General features: G+C 36.9%; 1 protein-coding gene across 10 annotated transcripts in view; it reads right to left on the bottom strand.

Moving 5' to 3' along the window:
* The window catches only part of kiaa1109 (KIAA1109 ortholog), a 371,922-nt gene that overhangs the window by 171,304 nt on the left and 178,110 nt on the right, over positions 1-22,508 (bottom strand). For all 10 annotated transcript variants that reach the window (XM_051928377.1, XM_051928381.1, XM_051928382.1 and 7 more), the window contains exons 26-33: positions 19,315-19,595; positions 18,820-19,070; positions 18,046-18,304; positions 16,972-17,818; positions 15,173-15,243; positions 9,898-10,071; positions 2,672-2,792; positions 751-897 (exon numbers count right to left, since the gene is read on the bottom strand). In XM_051928377.1, coding sequence (XP_051784337.1) covers positions 751-897; positions 2,672-2,792; positions 9,898-10,071; positions 15,173-15,243; positions 16,972-17,818; positions 18,046-18,304; positions 18,820-19,070; positions 19,315-19,595 — 2,151 coding nt within the window. The remainder of the gene's footprint in view (positions 1-750; positions 898-2,671; positions 2,793-9,897; positions 10,072-15,172; positions 15,244-16,971; positions 17,819-18,045; positions 18,305-18,819; positions 19,071-19,314; positions 19,596-22,508) is intronic.

Raw genomic sequence — 22,508 nt, 5'->3', positions numbered from 1 at the left:
TTTTATTTTTACATATTGTCATACATTGCGCATGGGAGGCAGCTAAAGGGCTTGAGTAAGGGCAATTCCGAATCAGACCAGGATGTGACAGAGTGCACCGACTCTTTTTCTCCCTGCCTGCAGACCATTCATGGGAGATTCCACCTGGCCCTCTTGACGTCACCGGCCCCTGTGATGTCACGTCCGGACTCGAGCCTATGGTTGAAGACCCCTCATGAGCCAGACCCCTTTGACCTCACTTCCTGTCTTCCCCTTTAAAAACTTCCACCTTTTCCCTGTTCCCTCAGTTCTGTTTTTGACTTGGTTTTGTGCACAGCAGTGCTATCACTAATCGTCAATTTGCAGCCAGAAAACCAAATATACGGGTGGCTGCCCCAAACCTTGCTATGGATCTTTGTGGAGTTTGTGACAATATATAGAACTTCTGTTACATTTAATTATTCAATTTGCTATTTATCCTCCTAAATTAAGTTATTTTTTATATTTTAGCTCCTCATAGTAATGCAGCACTGTTTGAAAAATGTTTCAGGCAATTTAAGAATTAACCTTTCATTTTATTTCACTAGGTTCTTTTAACATAATATACACAAGTCTGATGAATGTATGATTTTTTTTTTTTTTTTTTTTTTTTTAAATACACCCACCACATGCAATAACTGTTCGATGTATTTGAATTAAATAGATAGAAAGGTGCAACTGTACTTGACAAAGGGTGTCAGATAGTATTTAAAACAATAAAGTAATCCTTACTTTTGGAATGGAAACATTGGCCTGAAGACCTTTAATTTTCACATTGTCTTGTTTTGTAGAAAGATCATTTTGCACATGCCCAGAGTTTGTACATGTAGGTGCAGTACTGTCCGTCTTAGAACCTCTAGATTCATGTTTCATTGAACTCTGAAAAAAGTGATAATTATTAATCAATAAACAAATGGTTATAAATTAAAATAAAAATTAAAAAAATCAGAACAAAACTCAGTTTTAAGTTATGATAGATAGATAGATTGATGTTGCTACAATCAAATTCAAGCAAAACAGTCTTTAAAATATCTATTAATACTTGTTACCCAACAAGGTAACTATTATTTCTAATATAGAAATTGTGTTTTCAATGCAGATCACAATGCATTTGACAATACTTTACCTTTACTCCTTTTAATTTGAAAGTAAACACACTGTATGCCAATTGAAGAAAATATTTCTACAAATGTTGCACTTGATAATTTATGTGTTGTTATAATATGCAAACATTACTGTTAGTTTATTTTTTTATAAACAATACAGTACTTAGTCTGGAGTTAGCTACAGTATGTTAATTTCTGAGGCATTATTGCTTCAGACACCAGCTGAGCGGAAGGTCCTAATTTGCTCTATTTGTTACTAGTTTCTCCAGGAAATTAAGTATTTTAATTGCTGTTGTGAAGATTCTTATCATACACAGCACAATTTATGTCCAAAAAAATCCTGCTACATCAATCAAAGAATTACTCAAAGCCAAAATGAATGTCACATTATGCCTGTTGCCCGATCAAAAGCAAGATCTGAAAAAATACCTCAAATACACTCTGTTATTACCTCTACATTTGTGAATGTTTTATTGTGCTTGCCCACCTTCCAATTAGCTTGGAGGGAAGCTCTCTTTGCTTGTTGCTGAGTTACTGATTGTAACTTGCTTTCAAGACTTCCAACTTTATTTTGTATGGTCTCAATATGGTGGACAAAATTAATTGAAAGAGCCATATTCCTGCATATATTCCTCTTTTACAATAGTGACTGTTTAACTGCAGATCAGACAGCATTACAAAACATACTTTTCATTCTGAATTAATAATTCTCTATTATTTACAAGCTAACTCGTTTTGATAGCTAACATGCTAGATGAATTTTGGATATTTTTCCTAGACAGTCAATAAAAGTTACTTGAGTGCAGCCACTGTGAAATTTCATGAGAAAAAGTATGAATTTAAATTCTTAAGTTTACTAATTTGGAATGATAAAAACAGAACAATGAATTCAGTGCAACATATGCTTGACATTTCTCATCACACCTAGATATAAACTGAATAGGTTTGAAATGACTTACTATGGGTGTGACATGAAAGAGTGAAGGACTGTACAAGAGTGTCCAGGAGTAAATGATGGAGTGTGCCTGTTAAAGTAGGGGAGTTGTGTGTGTGTATGCATGTATGTATGTATGTATGTATGTATGTATGTATGGGGGAAAGGGGTTATGGGGAAGCTGTTCAAAAGACAATTTGCTTTGCAAGATTTTAGCCCAGGGCAAATCTGTTTGATGACTCCTACTCTGTTCTTTGGTTAATTCATTTATGTGAAATTGGAAACGCAAATATACATGTTGCTCCACTTTTCACTAACTGTATACAAGTTCAATCTTTTCATTGGCTGAAAAGATTTCATGGCCAATTTTCCTAATAAATATAATTTTAGAACAACACATTAGCATACATTCAATACAAAAAAATAGAATGTGATTCAGAAATTTGATGTCTCTGGCTGTTGCCATTTTAAGATATGAAACAGAAGTTTACTTAAAAAAAAAAATCTAAAATCATTTTCATAAAACCTATTGGTTAGTAATACTACATATTACTATTATTAGGGCTAGTATCTATGATAATTCACAGACGTAGAAACCTTAAAAAGTACTTACAGAGTCAGATACAGTAGACTTGCTAATCTGATAGGCTTCATGTAATACCTTGGCATGAAGGTAATCTAAGATTGAGGCAGGGTGCTGGTTATTTGCAAAATGAACTAGAGCTTCAATATATCTGTATAAAAAAATAAAAATTATAAGCAAAAATAAAACATTACAAACCATACACTACATACAGTATCTAACATTTAAAAAAAAAAAAACATCCACTGTTCATTTCCTTTCTTAAAATTCTAACCAGTTCAGTTACTAGAATAACTAACACTGGCCTTAAGTTGAAATGGTTCACAGTGGGGCAAAAAAGTATTTAGTCAGCAACCAATTGTGCAAGTTCTCCCACTGAAAAAGATGAGAGAGGCCCTGTAATTTTCATCATAGGTATACCCTCAACTATGAGAGACAAAATGAGAAAAAAAATCCAGAAAATCACATTGTCTGATTTTAAAGAATTTATTTGCAAATTATGGTGGAAAATAAGTATTTGGTCACCTACAAAACAAGCAAGATTTCTGGCTCTCACAGACCTGTAACTTCTTCTGTAAGATGCTCCTCTGTCCTCCACTCGTTACCTGTATTAATGGCACCTGTTTGAACTCGTTATCAATATAAAAGACACCTGTCCACAACCTCAAACAGTCACACTCCAAACTCCACTATGGCCAAGACCAAAGAGCTGTCATAGGACACCAGAAACAAAATTGTAGACCTGCACCAGGCTGGAAGACTGAATCTGCAATAGGTAAGCAGCTTGGTGTGGAGAAATCAACTGTGGGAGCAATTATTAGAAAATGGAAGACATACAAGACCACTGATAATCTCCCTCGATCTGGGGCTCCACGCAAGATCTCACCCCGTGGGGTCAAAATGATCACAAAAACGGTGAGCAAAAATTCCAGAACCACACAGGGAGACCTAGTGAATGACCTGCAGAGAGCTGGGACCAAAGTAACAAAGGCTACCATCAGTAACACACTACGCCTCCAGGGAGTCAAATCCTACAGTGCCAGACGTGTCCTCCTGCTTAAGCCAGTACATGTGCAGGCCCATCTGAAGTTTGCTAGAGAGCATTTGGATGATCCAGAAGAGGATTGGGAGAATGTCATATGGTCAGGTGAAACCAAAATAGAATGCTTTGGTAAAAACTCTACTCGTCGTGTTTGGAGAAGAAAGAATGCTGAGTTGCATCCAAAGAACACCATACCTGCTGTAAAGCATGGGGGTGGAAACATCATGGTTTGGGGCTGTTTTTCTGCAATGGGACCAGGACGACTGATCCATGTAAAGGAAAGAATGAATGGGGCCATGTATCGTCAGATTTTGAGTGAAAACCTCCTTTCATCAGCAAGGGCATTGAAGATGAAACGTGGCTGGGTCTTTCAGCATGACAATGATCCCAAACACACCGCCCGGTTAACGAAGGAGTGGCTTCGTAAGAAGCATTTCAAGGTCCTGGAGTGGCCTAGCCAGTCTCCAGATCTCAACCCCATAGAAAATCTTTGGAGGGAGTTGAAAGTCCGTGTTGCCCAGCGACAGCCCCAAAACATCACTGCTCTAGAGGAGATCTGCATGGAGGAATGGGCCAAAATACCAGCAACAGTGTGTGACAACCTTGTGAAGACTTACAGAAAACGTTTGACCTCTGTCATTGCCAACAAAGGGTATATAACAAAGTATTGAGATGAACTTTTGTTATTGACCAAATACTTTTTTTCCACCATAATTTGCAAATAAATTCTTCAAAAATCAGACAATGTGATTTTCTGGGGGTTTTTTTTCTCATTTTGTCTCTCATAGTTGAGGTATACCTATGATGAAAATTACAGGCCTCTCTCATCTTTTTAAGTGGGAGAACTTGCACAATTGGTGGCTGACTAAATACTTTTTTGCCCCACTGTACATGGTACACAACAAAGCTGACTATACAGGAGGATACTTGTAATATAAGCCATCACACATTTAATCCTTTTGTACCTACAACATGAAAATTAGGTTATCAAAGGTAACTCTCATTTGAGCTTTAATGGACATAAAATAAAAACTGTAATATGGCAATGATTAAAATCCATTCTATGTTTATTTACTTAATTGATTGCTGGTTTAGATAGTAATTAAATACTAAAAGAAGCATAAAAATGATATAAAAGTAATCTTTTAGGGATACTTGCTAATATAAATAATATTCTGTGTTATTACAGATACAGCTGTTAAAAAAGAACTGCTTAAACAGCACAGGTCCTTGCATGGTTTCAATGAGTTTTTTTTTAATGTTTTGCTTCTAGGAAATGTAATGCTGCTTGCATAAACAGACCTTTAATTTATACTTTCTCCCCAGATTGCGACACTGATGTGGTGGGGAGTGACTCATGTGTCTTAACGATCCATAGAACTGTGTTGTCAGGAGATATGTACTACTGAAAGTGTTAACCTGGGCAGACTGGTATGAGAGTAAGGGTCACACAAAGATAAAAGCGAAGATAATGCTAAAGTAGCTTCGGGCCAAGTCAAACCCAGACTTAAACCCCACAGAACACTGGTGGAGAGATCTGAAAATGGCAGTTTATAGACACTTCCCATACAATGCAATGAAGATTAAGAGGATTTGTCAGGATGAATTGGATAAACTGCCTAAATCCAGGCGTGTGAAGCTTACAGAGACTTACCTTAAAGGCGCAAAGCTGTACAGTAACTGTTGCCAAAGGAACTTCTACAAACTACTGAATTAAAGGACCTGAATACTTATATGAATGAGAAGTTTCAGTTTTTAATTTTTAATAATTTTGCAAACTTTCTGAAAACATTTTTTCTTTGTCATCACGGGTTATTGAGTTATAGATTGATGGGGAAAAAATGGCACACTTTTTTTTCTTTTTTAATCTCAGGTGTGTGATTACCTGTTGTGTGTATGTCGATTATGTAACTTATAACTGAAAAGTCATCAAAACTACAGTCAAATTCCTTATACGCGTGCATACTTGGCCAATTATTCTGATTCTGATTTAAAATTAAATCTACAACACAATACAGTGTGCAGCAAGTGAAGATATCTAAATACTTGTATGGGTGGAAGCTGGTTTTAACATAACATACTTTGCACGGGCTTTTATATAATCATATTAATATGTACATAAGTGGTCGTCAACTTACGACCATGTTATTTTCTGACGGACCGGTCGTAAATCGATCTAGACCTTATGTATAGTACTGTATAAGTAGTCCCTTAAGTCATATTGTTTGTTTTTATATCCTTTTTTAATCATCATTCTTAGAACATTGTGTTGATTTTTTTATCTTTTTTTGTACATTATTTTTTTATTTTATTATTTTGTTTCATTATTACTGTTGCTTGCATGGATGCCAAATCTTTTAACAGCTTCACTAATCCTTTGTCTGTGTAATATTATGTCATCAGTGTGAGCCTTTCCCAGTGTTCATTATGTTAACTATGAGGAGGAGGAACTGTACACGCATAGTTTGAGCACTCATATGTATTCTGTTTTAACATTTCAGCCTGTTAATAATAAACATTAACAGATAAAGGAGTTCAGTATAGTTTCATTACCGCTTCGTCATGGTTCGCACCAAGCTGCAGATCATGTGTCACAACACAGAAGCTTTGGAGGTTAACTGGATTCAAGGCTGGAGAGCAGCAGTACAGTGTGCACAGTAAACACCGGTTACAATTGGTTAACTTAAGGTCACATGCAATCATATTCACTTTCTTTCTTCCCTCATACTGCTCAATCATCTTTGTTTTTTTGGTGTCAAGATCAGTAGCCTTTTTTCCTGTAATTGTAAGACAAATGTAACTGAATGCAGACGAAACCGCCACAGGTAATAAACTGAGATTGAAATGAGTAAACCATGGCATACAGAGCTGACGTGACAGAAACTGTTGTTTGCCTGAGAGACACGGTAGAGGGCATAAATCAAATGGTCATAAGACGCAAGTCGTAAGTTGACGACTACCTGTTTACGTATTTACTAATATGAATTTGTTTGAAGTGTGCTGAATTATTAATAACTGTTAAAGGATACATGACAGTTTTAAATACATATAAGGTCTCAGTGGTGTAGAGGTATTAACAGCCACTTATGGGAGTCTCTAGATATTATAGGACAACACCTGTTTTTTGTTATGTTTTATTTTTTTCATTTATACTCAGTACTTTATACTGAGATATCAGTTTTTTTTTCTTTCCGCAGGACCCATATTCTTACCTATAGACTGTGATGCCAAACTCTTACTGTTGGCCGAAAATAACATTATACAAACCCAATACATGTAAGATTCAGTAGTGGATCAGTAGGGCTCTGTTATTTTACCAAATAAAAAAGAAAAACAGGACAGATTTTAACAAGTTTGAAAAAGGAAACTGTAACCTGACAATGTTTTTTAGATTTCTGATGCAATGCATGATTCACATTACTATTGCACAGTGGGTCTCAGGCTTAGTCCTGGCAGCACCTTGTGGCTTCAGGTTTTTGTTCCAAGTTCTGTTTTTTTAATTTGACTACTAGCCTGTTTCCAAGTTCCATTACTTCCAAGTTTTTATGTTTTGAAGACAAGGTAGAAATAATAAAACTAATTTTGGCAATTACCTTATTAGAATGTTCTCTGTATGTATGTATGTTATATGAAATACATATAGTGTCCTTTCTTTTTTCTTAGTTTTTACAGTTTTCATTCCCCATTATTTGCTAATGAGCATGGGTCTGACAGTGAAATAGTTGCAACCTTTCAGCCTTCAACTGGTGCTAATAAAAACATGCAGCCACATGGAGTTACTTACCAGAACTGAGTTTGAGAACTGCTGCTATAGTAAAGAAATTTACCCAAACAATTAATTGACTGGAATTCCAATTATACAACCATCAAAAAACAGTTAGAATCACAGACTAGTGTACTGATTACATCCATAAAAATGACTGCAGTAAACACCTGAAATTCTGTCATCATTACAGGAATTACCCTTAGATTGAACTACATCAATTAAACACCAGTATCTGGCTAGGCTAATTACATTGAATTAGTAGGCATTACTGTTAATTAAATATAAAATTCTGATAAATTTTTTATAAAACTGGTCCTTTATTTACAGTTCCGTTTATTAAAATATATTCAAATATATATTAGTGTGTAGTATTAACATTTTTTACTTTTGGAATATGAGAAAAAAACTAAATGAGGTTGATCAGATAATACATGAATTCTACATTTTTTGTATTGTATACTGTATTTTTCATATAAATGCCGCTTTTTTAGATAGCATCATTGTGAGTCTATGAAAATACAACAATCACCCACAAAATATTCTTGCACATTGAAACAGTGAATACTAACAGCCGAAAAACACTATGTAATTGTAAATATTCATGAATTTATTTGTTTAAAGCAGTTTAAATTTATTGCTTTTAAATAACTTTTAACCATTTATTGTACAGTACTACAGTTAGTACTGTTAGTACTTTATGGTACTATACAGTACCATAAAGGTATGTTACAGGTTTCTTTTTTACATTGTACTAATTAGTCATTCCTAATTCTTGAGGTATAATTATAAACATGAATGTTTCTTATGCAGAATTTATATCATAAAAATCATATACTGTATGATACATAGAAATAATAAAGACAGTAAGTCTACAAACTATTTCTTTTGGACAAGATTGTCAAGTACTTTATCATGTAACATGTATTTTGCAGAGCAGAGTTTCCAAACTCTAGAATTGCTTTTTACTGAAAGTGTGCTACACAATCTTTCTCCAGTTTCATTTGATAACGGTAAAGGGCTTTTTCTATATGCTTACATCACTCGTCAGATGTGCAGAGATGAAGAACAGAAAAAAACAAAGAAAACAGCTCATAGGAAAAAACAGCTATCTTCTTGTTTCATTTCCCGTTGTTGACACTTCACGTTACACTTCCAATGAAACAACAGTGTTTTCTAAACAACAGTGTTTGGAAAAGCAAACAGCTAAGTCCACTGGCGAAATATTAAACTTTGTATATTTCTGAATCACTAATGGCTGACCAAGATTTTCACAGTGAGATATAACTGTAGTATTGTGAATACATCTGATAACTTGTATCAGCAAAACAAGTGCAAGTTTGTAAGCCTGACATCTTTTTCCAAAATTAGATAGTACAGACATGTCAGTACCGCAGAAGAGTGGCCATCCCTGATGCTGTGAGCAGAGTGGTAACTTTCTAATTTTTTTCTTCATGACATTTTTGTCATCGTAGCTGTGCTACGTCATGCTGTGCTAATAAATGTGATCCGACACTGAAGACCTATTTTAATGGTCAGTGTAAATGTAATTCAGATAAATTATATTTGAATACAATTTATAGATGAAAAGAACATTAATGGAGTCTTTTGGGAATTGGTCATCTCGGGCCATATGATGATACTGGTCGCATTACAAAGATCACAATGGTCGGATTTGGCCCACAGCCTTTGAGTTTGACCCACCTGCCATAAAGCATGCAACCAAGACTAGTGATGAACAAAATATCTATTTTTTGATTTGCATATAGTTTTGGGAAATTGACCCTAAAATTAGTTTTCACATTATTTCACAACTGTGAAATGCATAATTAGTTTTTTTTTTTTTTTTGGAGGAGGGAGTGGGATAAAAGGCAAGGAAAATTGCTACCTAAGGGTTATTTCATGGCTAAAATGGTTATTACTGTTACCGCTGCCCAGATCTTCTGCAGCCCCATCCATGCAACTCATTAGCCTTTTGCAATAGCTGCCTACACAATGAAACCACCGCACAATGCTCATTTGAGCTCAGGCATAACATCTCCACCACTCACTTTCCCCAGCTTTGTAAGCCAATCCAAGCCAGGACACTTCTGAAGACTCGCCAGTGGCCACACACCCCAATCAATCAATTTTAGCTGCAAACAAATGACACCAAAATGGTTTCATGTAAGTGCTCTCCAGCCATGACACACCTTTCCAAGCTCTGTACCAGAATAAGTTTTCCCATGCTTTTGCACATAGATAAAAGAGTTACAGAAGGGATGAAAATGTACATGCCAACAGCGCAAATTTTGCTGGTCATGAACCAACATTTTTTTGCAATCCAAAACGTTTTGCTGTAAATATTTTTATTGTCACTAAGACACTAACTAAACTAATGATATCCACGATAGAGAAATAGCCAACCAGGGTTAACTCCAATTTAGATCAATGTTGTCAATGAGTGCATACCTGTCCAAAGCTTCTGCCACAAGAGGTGTTAAAACTACATCCACAGATCCCTTCACTTCTACAATGGCAGTAGTCCTAGTTTGTGAGACAGGTTGATCCAATGTCCAGTCCTCAGTGAGGGTTTCTTCATCTATATTTTCAGTAGGTTTCTTGTCTAATGGTGTATAAGGAGTGCTAGAAAAAACAAAACAAACACAATCAACTAATCTGAAACGAAAGACAGTAATGTAGAAATGGAGTTGTTCACGTACATACCTACATAATACATGGCATATTGAGTTTTGTCAATAAACATAAAATGCATATCTTTGTTGTATGGCAGTAAACCTGAGAAGACATGAACATGCAAACTCTAAACACACAGTGGATAGGCTGAAAATTTAACTTAGGATCCTTACATTAACTGTTAAATTGCAGAATTCCCTAAATAAATTACCATATTTTTTGCACCATAAGACGCACCTGACCATTAGACGCACCTAGGTTTAGAGGAGGAAAACAAGAAAAAAAAATATTCTGAACCAAATGGTGCACTAATATGTTTAATAAAATATAGCAGAATAATATTTCAACCATGTAAATTCAACAGCGGTATTAAGAAACATCATCACTGTCATTAACAAATAAGGAGAGACTTTAAGGTTCAAGCACTGTTCTAGTTTTATGGAAACCCCAAGAAGTCCTCATCGCTAGTGTCAGAATTTATTAAGCTCAGTTGCTCACAATCACTTTGCAGGAGCACGTACCTATCATCACGCGGCATAACCTGTCCAAAGCCACCAGGGGCAAAGCACGTTTGGACCAATGCTCCCTGAAGTTATATCGCCAGTCTAGTCCCATCTATATTTGTAATGCCACAAAGCCCTTCATCTCATGTTTTGTTGTGGGTTTCCAGTTTGAAAAACGAGAATGCGGTGCAAGCACAGCCCTCGATTCAAAAAATTGCTCTGCATACCTGTTTGTCTCGTCTGACAGTAGCTGAAAGGTAGCTTCAGGAAAGAACAGCCTGAAGTAGTCCAGCGGCTGGTAATCTGTCGAGTCCAACAGCAAGCCATACTGTCTTGTGAAGTCCGGTAGCCAGTTTGGCTTCCACGGATCAATGTCTAGGTATGCCTCCCACGCGAACCTTGCCGTAGGTGCATCGGCTGCACGAATGCGTTCAACTGGCAGCCGATCAGCTGGCACGGCATCGGCTGGTGTCCGATCAGCTGATGCCGGCTTCTCACTCTCTTGTTCGATCTCCTGATCACTCTCAACAAAATCAGATTCTGAAAAATCAGCGTCCGACTCAGTAATAATGCGCAAAACATCGTCTGCTGAGTATTTTGTTTTCTGCACTCAGCATCTACATCTCACGAGGGAGCGAAGCATCTTGCCTTTGCTTATATTTGTTTACATTTCGCAACTCACGCACACGCAAGGACTAGATGCCGAGTCAATGAGTCTAACATTCCTCCAAGCACAGAGGGAATGCCTGTAATGTAACAGTGAGTTTTGTCGCCCTCTACCCCTGGATGTCGACTTTTGTCAGGTAATACACATCATGGTCTGTGACGCAATATTCGCTCCATAAGACGCACAGACATTTCCAACCTTTTTTTGGGGGGAAAAAAAGTGCGTCTTATGGTGCGAAAAATACGGTACCTTTTTTTACAAAATAATACATTACATGTACAGGTCAGATTTCCTTAAGGCTCAACGAAAAGCAGCTTAAATACTTCTCTTCTGTCTCTCTTTTTCCTTCTCATACTTTATAGAGGGAGAGAGAGGGAAAGCAAGAGAGAAAGCAAATATTAATTTTCACAAGTACATGTTAGTCAAATTAAGCTTTCTCCGAAAAATACTGACCGTCTCAGGTCCTAAGGCCTCATTTATAAAACCTTGCTTAAATTACATACTAAAATTTTGCTAACGCTAGAAAGGCACAAATGTTGTATGCACAAAAAACAATGGATTTACAAAACCCCAAGGGATGCACTGTGTCAATAAAAAAAGTGTAGTATAAAAAGTTTTTTTTTTCTCAATTGTTAAGGCCACAGTTTATGCAAATATGTTAATCAAAGAATTAAGTGCACAGTGACGCACTGGTGTCACTGCTGCCTCATAGTAAGGAGTCTGAGAGCCATGTCCCAGGTGCTCCCTGTGTGAAGCTTGCATGTGGGTCTGCACAGGTTTCCTCCAGTTTCCTACCACAATTGAAAGGCATGTACATTAGGTGAATTGACAATGTAAAATCGTTCCCTTGGGGTGTGTGTGTGTGTGTGTTCCTTCTAGAATAGGCTCCAGCTGACCCCTGCCGTGGATAAGTGGGTTTAGAGGGAGGATGGATGGATGGGTCAAAGATTAATATACAGTGATCCCTCCTCGATCGCGGGGGTTGCGTTCCAGAACCCTCCGTGAAAGGTGAAAATCCGCGAAGTAAAAACCATATGTTTATATGGTTATTTTTATATTGTCACGCTTGGTTCACAGATTTGCACAGAAACACAGGAGGTTGTAGAGAGACAGGAACTTTACTCAAACACTGCAAACAAACATTTGTCTCTTTTTCAAAAGTTTAAATGTGCTCCATGACAAGACAGAGATGACAGTTCCGTCTCACAATTAAAAGAATGCAATCATATCTTCCTCTTCAAAGGAGTGTGCGTCAGGAGCACAGAATGTCAGAGAGAGAGAGAGAGACAGAGAAAGAGAGAAAAGCAAACAATCAAAAACCGATAGGTGCTGTTCGAGCTTTTAAGTATGCGAAGCACCTTGTGGGAAGCATATTGCTTGACAAATCAGCCGCAAGTAAGCCCAGCAAGGAAGGGAGCAATGTGAAGGTAGTCTTTAAGCATTTTTTAGACAAGCGTCTGTATCCTCTAGGGTTGAACAGCCCCCCTGCTCACACCCCCTCTGTCAGGAGCAGAGAATGTCAGAGCAAGAGAGAGAGAGAAGCAAACAATTAAAAATCAATAGGTGCCGTTTGGGCTTTTAAGTATGCGAAGCTCCGTGCAGGAAGCATATCACGTAACAAAGCAGCCACAAGTAAGCCCAGCAAGAAAGGGAGTAATGTGAAGATAGTCTTTCAGCGGTTTTTGAGGAGCATCCGTATCTTCTAGGGGTGCGAACAGCCCCCCTGCTCACAATATATTTAAGGAGTTTTATTTAATACGTAATATGTGTTCTGACTGGGTAGCTTCTCAGCCATCTGCCAATAGCGTCCCTTGTATGAAATCAACTGGGCAAACCAACTGAGGAAGCATGTACCACAAATTAAAAGACCCGTTGTCCACTGAAACCCACGAACCAGCGAAAAATCCGCGATATATATTTAAATATGCTTACATATAAAATCCGCGATAGAGTGAAGCTGCGAAAGTCAAAGCGCGATATAGTGAGGGATTACTGTAATATGTTAGGCTCAAAGCCAACTTTCACTTGCATGGCACCAAACAGATAGAGAAATACTCTTCAATTGCAGGTTAGTTCACTGCTTCAAAGAGGCTGTCTTGATTGAATAGGTTATATTCAGTATTTTCCTGTTTTACAAGGCCAAAAGACGCTATAGGCAAAATAGATTGTCAGTAGTCAGTACAAGTGATTGAAAAGGTTTATTGCCTGCATGTACAAACAATGGTGTAGCAGTCTAAGAAAATCTGAATCACATGTCACTCATACCACTGTTGCAAAATATTAATAAAAAATTTGATATCTGTCTCTTTGATGAAACACATAAATAACAGAAAACACTTCAACTTTCAAATCAGTTAACTAAGTCACTCTGAATACAACACTATGCATGTATTTTACAACTTCTTAAAATAAGGAAGTGCTTATTTTGCCACAATTAAAATACAAAGACAAACTTTAAAAAAAAAACAAAAAACACTTTCACTCACAAATAAATATTGTTAATGGTATCTGTGTCCTATCTCGTGATGACGGCTTACTTTATAAGCTGATGTAGACAGCATAGAGCCAACTAAATTGCAGAGACCAAGAAGAAATCACGTAATCTCTGTTCTGTTACAGGTTTTAAAAATTGGGTTTAGCAAATAAATGGAGAGAGGCATGGATGGATGGATGGACGGACGGACGGATATCAGAATGTGACTGACTGAAATGAAATTACATTTTTTGTTCACTTCACTGTCCTGCAGCCTGGAGTCACTAAAATGTCAACACCAAAAAAGTCTCCGTAGGACTTACGGATAGTGAAACCTTAAAAACGTTTAAGCCGATTTCCATGCCAAGTTCATGTTTTGTAATTCCTGAGTTTTGTGTAAGAAATTGCTTATGCATATTTCTGAGCATAGCCAAGTTTTATACATTAGGCCCCTGGTGGCCACTGCAGGACTGAACCCAGGGAATCCCATCTGATACACAGCACTAGCTTTTAACCAATCCAGCATTTTGCCTGCCAAGTTCATGAAGCCAACCACTACATTAACAGATAAACATGCCATGTAATAAGTTAACAGAAACACTTGCAAACACATAGTATACAGCACAGATATACCCCCCGGTGCATAAACTCTTAATCACATGCCAATGCCACATCATGCCATTTCCAAAACCTACCTCAGTGTAAATTATCAGAAAACCAAAATATATTTTTCATAACATTATCGATAAATCCGAATTACTGTAGTTTTTATCCAGCACAAATGACTTAAGAGGACAAAATAACAGTTAAACTGGGGGTAGCACTCTCTCATAGACTTTAACATTGTTATCATTGGCACAGGCACTGTGTAAAGCAGTCTGGAGATCTGTGTACTGATAAATATGTTTATAGCCTTTGATCAACTACATCTTAAATATGGAATTTCCTGAACACACTCTTTCTGTACGTTTTAAACGGAAGCTTCCTCAATCTCCCATCAACATACACCTTTTAATATACAGTTAGTATTGAGGAGAATATCAGTGGTACTTCTAGAATTTATCAATTGATGATGGTGACAGTGTGCATTTCTGGATGATCTTAGGCAAACACTGAGTAAAGCATCTTTATATTAACACTGTATATAAGGACAAAATGTCAATCTGTGCAAAACATGAACTGTGTATTGTACATATCTTTCTGATTAAAATTATTCTAAATATATCATAGAGAATAATCAAAAACCTATCATTGTCTATGGTCCTTAATCATTTCATATTTTTTCTTCTCATTAAAATAATTAACCATGTCTATTTATACACATTAAATGAATGATATTTTTCAACATAATTTACAAATAAAATAGTCATTTTCTTCAGGAGGTGTGATGACACTTATATGGCTTACCTTGAAGTTGACCCCATCAGTTGGACACCTCTATCCAGCAACGAACTAGCAGCAAGACCATGCTTCACAATCTAAAAAAAAAGTATTTAAAAAGTACTGTATATGCATAATTTCAAAAAGTGTGAATTAAAAAAAAAGTAAGACAATCCAGATTTTAAACTTTACATTATTCAGACATATGCAGCCTGATTTATATAAAACTCTACCAATGTTATGCCAAACAAGCAACAGCTTTTCTGAAGAAGAAGTAAGCTTATAAAAAACCTCTTTTGAACTCAGTGATAACCTGACTGTTAGCTAATGAACCTCTTCCCTTTTTATTACGAACAACATATTAAGGTTACATAAATCTTGTGCAGCCTTTACATCTATTTAAATTTGGGGTGTGATAAATTCTGTACATAAGCATCATTTGAAATTTTTATCTTAACTAGGTGACTGATAACGCTAAGCTAAAATTCAGCATTTTGCAAAAAACTTAAAATGCTGTAAATTTTGAATAGTCCAAAATTAATGTAGTCTTCATGTAAACACCAGTAAACTGCAATTGGTATTCCATACATCTATTTTTGCCTACTTTGTCCAATTCATCACACACTCCTGATGGTTGATAAACACTAAGTTCCATCCATTTATAAACCAACTGCATATGAAAATCTAAAACCTGAAATTTAAATCTTGGGCTGATCTGTCATTGCATCACTACTAAGTACAGATGTTTCAAAGTACTGTGTACATACACTCACCAGCCACTTTATTAGGTACACCTGTTCAACTGCTTTTAAATGCATATACAGTATCTAATCAATCAACCACACAGCAGCAACTCAATGCATTTAGGCATGTAGACATGCTGAAGTTCAAAATGAGTGTCAGAATGGGGAAGAAGGGTAATTTAAGTGACTTTGAATGTGGTGTGGTTGTTGATGCCAGACGCACTGGTCCGAGTATTTCAGAAACTGCTGCTCTACTGGGATTCTTCATGCACAACCATCTCTAGGGTTTAGAGAAAATTGCCTGAAAAGGGGAAAATATCCAGTTAGTGACATTTCTCTTGGGTGAAAATGCCTTGTTGAAGCTAGAGGTTTGAGGATAATGGCCAGACTGGTTCGAGCTGACAGAAAGATAAAAGTAACTCAAATAACCACTTTTTACAACTAACGTATTCAGAAGAGAATCTCTGAATGCACAATACGTTTAACTTTGAAACAGATGGGCTACAGCAGAAAAAGACACCACTGGCAGCCACTTTTGGCCACTTCTGTCAGCTAAGAACAGGCGAATGAGGCTAAAATTCATATGGGCTCATCAAATTTGAACAATAGACGAATGGAAAAATGTTGCCTCGTCTGATAAGTCTCAATTTTTGCTGCAACATTTGGATGGTAGGGTCAGAATTTGGCATCAGCAACATTAAAGCATTGATCCATCCTACCTTGTATCAACGGTTCAGGCTGGTGGTGGTGGTGTAATGGTGAGGGGGGTATTTCTTTGGCACAACTTGGTCCCCATAGTACTTGGATTTAATAAAGTACTTAATTAACAATACAGTTAAGCTGGTGTGTGTCATCACAATTCACACTAGAAGATGCGATATAAAATACTGAACAAAACCATCACCCAGTCCTAAGATAACCCTGTATCAGATCAGCATAGCAGCACCCCTACTAATATCAACTGGAACTACAAATAGTTAACATGGCTTACTTAAGTCCAACCAGGATACTAAACAGCCATATCACCCAGCCCTAATATATGAATACAATAAAAAAAAAGCATATACAGGTTAGTGTGCCTACCTTAAATGTTGGAATGGAAAGCTGGTCAAATGATGAGGAACTTTCCTCACTGGTTGGAGTGTCAAGATCCAAGGGTCGGTGTAGTGATGATTTGGATGTTCTTTTGTTTGTAGGCTGTTTGACTGACCAGTTAAACACTTGATAATGAGAAAGATAATTCTGGTAGCAGGACATTGCATGTAACTGAGAACTGACTTGTCCATTTTCTTGAGCTTTTGATACATCTATAGAATACACATGCTCTCCTGGCTCTTCCTCTACACCTAGAGCAGAAACAAAAGAAGCTTGGGAGGCATGAGTAGGTATAGGTAAAGGTCTTGACTCATGGCTAAACTCTCCATTAAGATTGTAAGTCAGTGGTCCTTCAGCACTGTGATAAATAGAACTTCTGCTATAGTCAATCTGCAGAGCTTGCTTTTTTTTCTTTTTCCTTCCTGGGTAGGTGCCAGGTCCTTCATCACTGCTGATTGGTTCAAACTCCTCAGCTGCAGAGAAGTATGCCTCACTTTCTGCCATTGACATGCTAGAGTCCATTGAACGATACTGATGAAAGGATGTTGAATCAGCAGATGGTGTAAATGGAAAAGATCCAAAGCTCCTCCTTTGTCTAGGAGAATCCAGAACATTTTCATCACTTCGGGACACCTCACTACTGAACTGTACCCCTGCAGCTGGAGGCTGTTTTTCACAAAAAACTGCAGCAGACAAGCTCTTGGTGCTTCCGAGTCGAGTGGAACAGACAGAAGCTTGACGTTTAAGTGGAGAACGTAGAGGGGAGTGAATGGTAGATCTTTCTTGAGTGCTGCTAGGGGATACAGACATACCGTCAGTTACATCAACTGGAAACCTGAGGTTTGAAAAAACAAATGACAAAAACATTAAATATATAAAATAGTTTACCTGTTTCAGATTATCATTTGATTCATGTTTCTGAATAACAATCATTTGTCTCTTGTTTGACACGAGTTGCAGTATATAATGTGATAAAAGAAAAAACTTAGATGCTCATAACACAGTTTGAATTAGTCAATTCACTTTTTTTAGGTAAAGAAAATTTTAAATTAGTAGACTTACTCTCCATTTAGTCCTTCTTGCTTATGAATGGGTGGAAAATCAACAGGTACCATGCGTTCCTCAGTGCTGGGGGATGGACTGTCCTTTTCACCACCCAATAGAGGAAGAGCAGCACTGCAACTGCTGGTTTCTTCCGAGGAGGAAGAAGAGCTGTGAGAACGCAGTGGAACTTGCAGGCTTAACAAGTGAGTTTTCTTCTCAAGTTCTGTACCCAATGATCGTGAATCCCACTCCTTTCGCTTTGATCCATTTGACTTACCTTATTTGAAAAACAAAAAACACATTTTTTACCATCTATCACAGGTTATTTATGTATTAAAAGTGTGACTGAACATGAAATTTTCTGGATAAAATTTGCTTTACCTTTAATTATTTTTTTTTTGCAAAATTGTGGCACCTGCTGACTAATTATATATATCTTTTTATAACAGGAATATTATGGTACATTTTTGAACCATTGTTCCTCTTTTTTTAATTCCCCCTAGCAGAGTTCTTGAGGTAACTATAAAGTAGCTATTATAAGGGAGGAAAAAGAGGTATATATGTGATGTATAATTAAAGACAAAATTAGTTATATTTTAAAGCCAGAAAACAGTCTGAAAGATTTTATTAATAATAAAACATATAATTGCTTATTCTAAGTGATTAAACTAATCAAACATCTAAACAGCTTTGACAGACATGAAAAAACAACCGTAAGTAATAGATCCTATACCCAGAATAAAAGCTGCTAGAAAAAACTACGCTAGAAAATAAAAATATTTCTACTTGTACCCTCTGAAACTTTGGATATTTCCTTCATGATAATCCATTCTCCTGGATGCAAAAGAGACTGCCCATAGCACATATCAGAGTCTACACTTGAATTAGAAAATGCAGAGCTGCTGGAAGGTGTCATTTCATCCAGCCTGAAAAAGTCTACACCTATGATAGTGCCTCCAAAAAAACGACATCCCCCTAAACAGCCACATTTATTTTTGCTTCTTCTGTTTCTGGCAATATCTTCTGGCCAAAGGAACCAAAGTCTAAACAGACAAAATATATAAAAAATACAAAAGGTGAACATCACTTATAAATATAAATTAAACAACATTAATTACAATAATAAAAAATGAAATGAAAAAGAAAACAACTGGGATAAGATTTTGTGCCACATACATGCTGAAATGTACAAAAGAGTATTATTAACTTAATTCATTTCAATATATGAAACAAAGCAATTATTTCACTGGTTTACTATATCACTGACTCTGGAATACATAAGCTTACCTTTTACTTCTACTATCATGCAATTCCAAAAACTGTCTCTGCACTTCATATTTTGAAGGATGATCCGCTGCCAAAGCAACATCTGCGGTTATCAGTCCAAAATTAACAGAGCCAGTCTCCAGCCAATATGATCTGCGAAGAACTGAAGGCTGGACTCCAAGGCGACTATTATCCTGAAGTTCAATATACTGACAGATATGGATGTCTTGAGCAACTGCACTGATTCCCTCTCCGACAGCTTGGTTATGTAGATTACAATTAGCTATACGAATGGCATTTGTCTGGAAAATAAACAATGAATTTGGGTACATAAAAGTTTCATTCTGTTTATTTAATGCCACGCACTCAACAAATATTTTTCAGACATTAAGTCATTTTTGGAAACACCATCATATTGTTATAACATATAGGTCCTTTTTAATAAAGTGCATTATAAGTCACTCCAAGCAGAAAATAATTAATCCAATTGCAGTTACTTTAACCACAACCATATAAACATTCACAAAAATGTATTTTGCATTCCAACTTTTGAGACAGACCACAATTTGCAGATTTTCAGTTTTAAATTTGATGAGTAACAATACTATCAAGATTGTTTTTCTTAAATTGTAAAATTAGCCTTAAATTATTTTTTCTGAAACAGTGACAGAGTTCATAATCATAACCCTTTTCACAGCAAAGACTAAATAAAGTGACCGGAATATTAAATCTCTCTTGAAACTCTTCAGAACAATTTTCATAAAATATCTTAATGTCTTCTTAGTTTTTGCTTTCACCTCTTCGTATTTCCAAATTTATCATTTACAGCATCCTCACAAGTCATTTAATGTTATAAATCAGGGTGGTCCAATGTTTATGTCCAAGATTTCATTTTATTCCGAATAGTCTGTCTGAATTAAGGGGTTTATTCTAATAGTTTCTAATAGTGCTGGGAATATAAATAGTGAGAAATTTTAATGATACGTGGAGGGTCATAGCCAAAATAGTAGCCAAAGTAAAAGACTGTTAGGAAATCTGCTATCGAAGCACTGTGGAAAACTCAAGTAGTCCATAAACTCAAAAGTGCTGAGTGCTGCAAGACTGAGTGAAGTAGGATGAAAACTAAATTAAGAATGCAATATAAAACTCTGAGGACTCAAATAACCAAATAAAACACAGAAGTTCGACTTAGGGCTTGTTTATACTTCACGCTCAGAACACGTACACGCCCGCATCATGGCTGCCATGCGTTCTCAGCGTTCATTTGACGCGTCCTCTGAGCAGGTCCTCAGAAATTAATGCGATGTGTGCGCAAGTTGCAGTACCAGCAAAAAGTCCCCCCGACTTTTTAGCGCAGTGTGCTAAAAGTTGGAATGTGACGTCAGAGTCTCTGGTTACTATCTACATGTGACAGAAAGCCGCTTTGCGGATCCTACGAGATCAATGTGCGCACTTCGATGTTTGAGAAATGGTTTGATGTGGAGAAGCAAAATGCCGACATACAAATGCATTAGTGGTGCTTTTATATTCAAGCGTAGCATATTCACGATTGTAATGACACGATACATTTTAAAAGTCTCACATACCGCCTTCTGTACCGTCTTTTTTTTCTAGGGCTTCCTCCTGACCTGACAGCAGCATCAAACAGCAATAGATTGCCACATAGAACACATTAAATGTTTGATATTCCAACTACCTGCATATTTAGAATCCTAAGATTTATACTTGATATCACTTTCATGATGAAATGCATTAAAGTATGTACGTTACATTTTACAGATAAATTGTTAATTTAATTTAAATAATGAATACTGTTAATAATTACACACATAGGGATGACACGGTGGCAGAGCGGTAGCACTGCTGTCTTGCAGGGAGTCACGTCGCTGGTATTTTCTGCCTGGAGTTTGCATGTTTTTCCTGCTGGGTTTCCACAGTGTGCTCCGGTTTCCTTCCAAAGATATGCAGATTTGGTTACACTAAAATGACGCCAGTGTATGTGAGTGCTTGTATTCACCTTGTCATGAGCTGATGCCCATACAGGGATTGTTTCAGCCTCATGCCCAATGCTTGCTGGAATGGACACATCCCTGGATTGATGGATTTAATCATTAAACATCCTTTTCAGAGATATTGCGGTAAGGTGTCATCAGAAGTTAATGGGTGTTTCAGGCAATTCATAGCACAGCGAAGCCGAACCAGTTCTCACCGTGAAAATATCTTGCACTGCCACCTGGTGGATTCCTCCAGATTTGCGTAAAGTACGCACGCAAGTATAAACAGTACAACACTTGCGTAGCAGAAGCGCCCGCTGCAGCATGCATCACGTGAAGTATAAACCCGGCCTTAGGAGACATTTCTACTTTTGTAAACTTACAAATGAAAACGTGGAAAATTCAAGAGTATTGTTTTCAACCATATTAAACCCAGCTCCTTTGATGGAATGGATCCTGAGAGCTTCAGGGGGTACACTCATTTACTAAACAGATTTACCAGAACGCTGTCAAATAATTCCTTAGCTACTTGTGTCACTGATCCGTTTCCAAAAAGCTTTTCTTGATTCTGCTATGTTGGGCACTTTTAGACCTACCTCTAGTCTGCTTTTTTTAAGTGAAATTCTAGAAAATATAGTTTTTCAGCAGTAAAATGATTACTTGGATAAAGCTCTATTATTAATAAAGATTAGTGAGAGTTTAGATCAAATCATAGTACAGAAAATTGTAATGATATGGTGGTGTATGCAAGTACTAACAGTAAACTGTATCTGTTCTTTTTCTCTTAGACTAAGAACAGCATTTGATCACAACATTCTCATTAGCCACCTTAGTCCATGGCTGGGTTTTTATGGTAGTGCTTAAAGATGTTTTCTGTCTTACATAAAAGGTAGGAAATTCTTTCCAAGTTGTAATAATTGTACATCAGAAATCCATGATAATGTACAGTATATGTTATAGCACAGGAATTAATTCAGAGCCCACTGTTACAATTACTCTACATGTTCCCCCATTAGACTGGATTTACATTCCCTAATTTGTGAGCCATGGCGGCATTGCAAGTAGGATGTGGCCAACCCCCAGCAAAACTCTCACACCACATATGGCGCTCAATTCAGAGTGGCAGCATCACAGGTGGTTCAAGGCCAATCCTGGACAACCTCCCTAATCTCCACTTGTGATAGCCCGATACCTTTCATAGAGAACAGGTTCTAGTATTAA

The sequence above is a fragment of the Erpetoichthys calabaricus genome, chromosome 5 (assembly GCF_900747795.2).
Source record: "Erpetoichthys calabaricus chromosome 5, fErpCal1.3, whole genome shotgun sequence".
NCBI lineage: Eukaryota > Metazoa > Chordata > Cladistia > Polypteriformes > Polypteridae > Erpetoichthys > Erpetoichthys calabaricus.
Note: the sequence above shows the minus strand (reverse complement) of the source record. Positions and strands in the feature narration are given on the sequence as shown.